Source organism: Vollenhovia emeryi, unplaced genomic scaffold (assembly GCF_000949405.1).
Source record: "Vollenhovia emeryi isolate VEMERY1.0 unplaced genomic scaffold, V.emery_V1.0 DF941837.1, whole genome shotgun sequence".
Classification (NCBI taxonomy): domain Eukaryota; kingdom Metazoa; phylum Arthropoda; class Insecta; order Hymenoptera; family Formicidae; genus Vollenhovia; species Vollenhovia emeryi.
Genome location: NW_011964529.1, coordinates 1 through 4,553, shown reverse-complemented (window position 1 = coordinate 4,553; position 4,553 = coordinate 1). Strand labels below are relative to the sequence as shown.

At 32.9% G+C, this 4,553-nt stretch overlaps 1 protein-coding gene across 2 annotated transcripts; it reads right to left on the bottom strand.

Moving 5' to 3' along the window:
• Positions 1 to 450: 450 nt before the first annotated feature.
• LOC105570783 (ABC transporter G family member 20-like) lies at positions 451 to 4,346 on the bottom strand. Of its 2 annotated transcripts, none has more exons than XM_012028230.1 (10): positions 3,991 to 4,346; positions 3,818 to 3,912; positions 3,379 to 3,595; positions 2,803 to 2,860; positions 2,298 to 2,413; positions 2,093 to 2,163; positions 1,926 to 2,014; positions 1,647 to 1,823; positions 1,467 to 1,553; positions 451 to 1,233 (listed from the first exon to the last, which is right to left on the bottom strand). In XM_012028230.1, the coding sequence occupies exons 1-10, from the start codon at positions 4,192 to 4,194 to the stop codon at positions 1,022 to 1,024; spliced, it is 1,326 nt and encodes a 441-aa protein (XP_011883620.1). In that variant the 5' UTR covers positions 4,195 to 4,346; the 3' UTR covers positions 451 to 1,021. The 2 variants fall into 2 exon arrangements, with proteins under 2 accessions (XP_011883620.1, XP_011883619.1); XM_012028229.1 differs by having other exon boundaries at positions 2,683 to 2,860; positions 3,991 to 4,344.
• Positions 4,347 to 4,553: the final 207 nt, after the last annotated feature.

The window sequence follows — 4,553 nt, the reverse complement described above, 5'->3', positions numbered from 1 at the left end:
GAGTTTCATAATTAACTGAACCGTAATTCGCTAACCGAGAGTACTACCTTAAATCACTAAATGATATGTCCTACACACAGTCATTCTTTCAAGACTTTTCAAGATTATCCTTCACAAAGACGGAACCCAGAAAAGTCGTGGAACATGAAATCAATGAAAGTGGGAACGAAAGAAGAGATCATAATAAATCCATTAGTGATGGGAAGATGTCACGACTACTAAAGGAAGGCATCACAACAGTTTTCGAAAATGTCTACAAATACAATAAGTCCCAAAAAGAAAAGCCAGATATATGTACATACATACATGTAGTAAACCAACAGATTGACATAATAAAACTTAAAGATGAAACAATTAAATACCTTTTGTTTAAGGAGGGTGGTAAGAGAAAATAACATAGATATTGATGTCAAATGGAAAAAATTTTAATTTAAATTAAATAAATGGAAATTCAGTTCATGAATTTTTATTCGTTTGAAGCAAACAATATCTCACACACGGAGAAATATTTAAACGGAGAAAATAATTATAAAGTTTAGGGGAGAGGATTATTAGACGACAACTACCCAAGTGGCAGATGGTGTAAATTATTTCTTTAATAGCTTACATCCAACGTTTCGATCACCGGATTGCGTTCATTTTCAAGGATTTAAAATACCAGAAGTCAGGATGTATCAAACAAAATTTAACTATAAAATTAAACACATGTATTTCGCGCGCGCGTTAAGGCACCTGTCACCAAGATTCGTGTTACAACGCACGTCTGACTACAATCCGGATGGTAAAAATGTTGGATGTAACCTATGAAATAAATACTTCACGCTGTTTGCCACTTGAGTCGTCTAATAATGATCTCTACATTTGCTAATTATATACTGGCAACAATACGAATAATTATATATTTCCTTAAACACATAAATCAATAAGACTTTTAAAGGCTCGCTCTGCACATTTATTTACTGCAGTTTGTAGACAATGCAAGACTGTATTTATATAATGTAGACAAAAACCTCTAATAACACTACAATTTCAATTTCATACCAAATATAGTTACGACAAAGAACAGCACTGTCCACCCTAATGTTGTTATAAAACCAATATAAACTTCCGAATCAGAAATAGAAGAATTTTTGTAAATGATTCCCCTGAAAGATTGGGAGGGCAATGTAGTTGGCCATATGTAGCTAATCCAGTCAAGCCATGTCGGCATTCCCTGTGTTGGCCAATAACATCCTATAATTTTGTCGTATATTAATAAAAATTCGATTAACGTAAGAAGATAAATTATCCGCTGTATATTGGTCATGTTAATTTTGATATTTTTTATTTAAACGTTTTATATATTACTGTAGACTAGGTATACTGTTTATATATCATTACGTAATATAAAACTAAATTTAAAATTAATTTAATAACTAATTAAAGTGAGAGGTAATTTCCGAGAAACAGATAGAGTAAAGTCTCACCAGTTATTAGTGTTGTTATTATGAAATTTCCCATTGACAAGAATACGGCCGGCAAAACAGTTGTGCAAAAGGTAGATATGACAAAACCTGCAAATGCATTAACACAAACAATCAAGGAAATTTTCATTAGATTCCGAATTGCTGCTGTACGCTTTTTGATATACAGAGTGGAGTACTCACCAGACATCATTCCACAAAACGTGATGAGAAAGAGAAGGAAGATTATAACCAATATCGATCCTTTACATTTCAAACCCCATACAGGGAAGACTATGAGAATTACCATAATGGGCTGGATAATTGTGATGATACTCTCAACAACAATGTGAGACAGCAGAATTTCTTTTGCTTTAGCCCCTATCACGTATTTACAATATGTTCACATTAATGTCATAAAATATACAAAGGCAAAGAAATATTCGTAAAGTCTATTTTGTAGTGTCATTAAAAAATTAATACCTTGGACTAAGCTTCGATTCCAGACACCCTCCACTCGATCTATGATTATCAAGAAGGAAGAGACTGTATTGCCCAAAGTGAAGGCTGCTCTGCAAAAACATATTACAATACTATAAGTAGTTTAGTAGATTAAGTTTATTTATTATGTTGGCATGACTTTTTCTTACACTGATAGAATTGATGGTATCACGAAGTCTATATACTTTAAATCAGTAGTACCATATATAGGATCTTCAAACTGAAAAGGATAGAAAATTGAATTTTTTCTCGTAGTATTACGCTAGAGAGAGAGAGAGAGAGAGAGAGAGAGAGAGAGAGAGAGAGAGAGAGAGAGATTTACTTATAAAATTGAAGATCATAAAATATACTAACTCGAATCGGAGGAGTGGCTAATCTTGGTATATATTTGCAGTCCCTCATAATAGCCTCAATAACCTCTAAAAACCATTCATATAGCTTCTTCAGTAGAAAACCTCCAATTGGTGCTTCTGTGACAAAAGACATTGTAAATTTAAATATTTATAACAAATTAATTATTTTACATGTCGTTTACGTCAAAATATTTAGGATGTACAATCGTCTTAATCTAAGCTCTTGAATTCCTTTTTGTGTGGTTTTTTAATTAATAAAACTTTCTATTTAAAGATACTTGTCTACGTGCGCGCGCGCGAGTGTTGTGTATACATACATATACATATACAAATTAATAAAATTTTTTTAACTATTCGTGGAATGCTCTGTACAACATATAGCGTACCGCTCATATCATGGAAAACTTGAATCTGACTAGCAAGAAGATCGGAATCCTTCGCCAAAGTATCATGTTCCACTCGTATTTTTAAAGCTTCAGAAAAATTATGATGAAAATATATTATACCATGAAGTTCTCCTCTTTGAACATCATATTTCGCCTCTGAAATATTGTTATAGTACTTCTGAAAACACAATATAATTAATGAGAATCATCAATAAACGTGTTAATGATAATTAATCGGTTTCCATTAATTTATATTGAATAAAATTTTTCCAATGTGTATCGGAATAAATAGGTGACAGACAAATGGATACCGAGAATACAGATAGTGCCATTTTAACCATATACATTAAAGACATCCGTGCACGCTACATTATATTTATGTGTTGTGTCTTTCGTATATTGATATTTCTAGTCCTAGGACTTTCGAGTGTGCTTTGTTCTGTATTTACTCTCGGCAACAGTGCGTTAGCCGAGTGGAGCCGTTAGTGGAAAGCCTACCCGTGCAAAACGTTAGAGTGAGCTCTTGTGATTGAAACATAAATTTGTTCGTCTTGCATTTGTGGTAAGAGCAATAAAGAGCGTCCACATACGCACTGAGTAGGCATTTTGCAAGCTTATTTGATCCTACTTTAATATATTGTATGTACAACATCATTAAATAACTACGTTACATGATTAATTTTTAAATTTTTACACCTGTGTCACAATGGAGTCCAAATTGTTCAGGAATCTACAACTGAGGTTGCTGAAGTGGCAGCTGATTTCATCATTCCAAATATTGCCAAAGTTGCTGCTGTCGCAATTGCCAGCTTCATCGTTAACAATCCCGATATTCAAGTTCTTTGGATCATCAATTGCCAAAAGTACTGAAGCCCATAGTAACATCGGTAGTAATACCGTAATAATTATTATTCTGAAAGAATTTTTATTAGTTTTATGAAATTTGCAATTGGTAAAAACTAAAAATATTGAAATATAACCTCTAGCTCGTTATACAATAACAATTTAGTACTACACAAGTATATTGAAGGAAACATTCGAAAAGGCAACATTCGAATTTGAAACAATTTTCAATTTTGTTTTGTTGACAAGAGCGTCCCTTCTGCATTATTGATAAGTTATGATGAATACTTACGAGTAATCACGGGTAAATTGGAGGCTGTTCTTCACCAATAGAGCTTTGAACCTTCTTAATCGTGAAACTTGTCTTTTCGAAACCGTTTTGTTTCCCTTAATAATTTGACTTATTAGTGTCTTAAAATGATATAGATTTGCAAAGCTTTTTATAACAATAAAAATCGTACATACTTGTAGTTGTTCATATTTGTTTCGATCGTGATTGAAGGCATCGCCACCAGTGTCTTCCATATTGGATCCCTGATCTTCAATTAAAGTGACTGCATTATTCTGTGCCTCGCACAATTTCAGGAAAATTTCATCCAATGACGAGGATTGAAATTTCTCCAGTAATTTCTGCGGCGCCGATTCAGCTAACAATTTACCATGTCTCATTAAACTGACCTGCGTATCATCCACAATATACAATATTATGCACGATCAAATTTGTAACATTTACAATTAGGAAGAACACAGCGTTCTCGAAAAGAAGGAATAGTTCTTGCTTCAGAAGAAAACCTAGCTTATATAGGAATTTTAGCGACTTCTTTATATAAATAACTAATTTTTAACTCGGTCCTTTAAGATATAAATCAATTTGAAACATAAACGCCATTTAGGACCTGGCATAAGTGGTGGCCAATTAAATTACTAACAAGTAACACTACCCAACTGATACTCACCGATTTGAATGAAACTTAACATACTTACTCGTATTGAACACCGAAAAATATTAAATACTTTTTTTTTGTCGG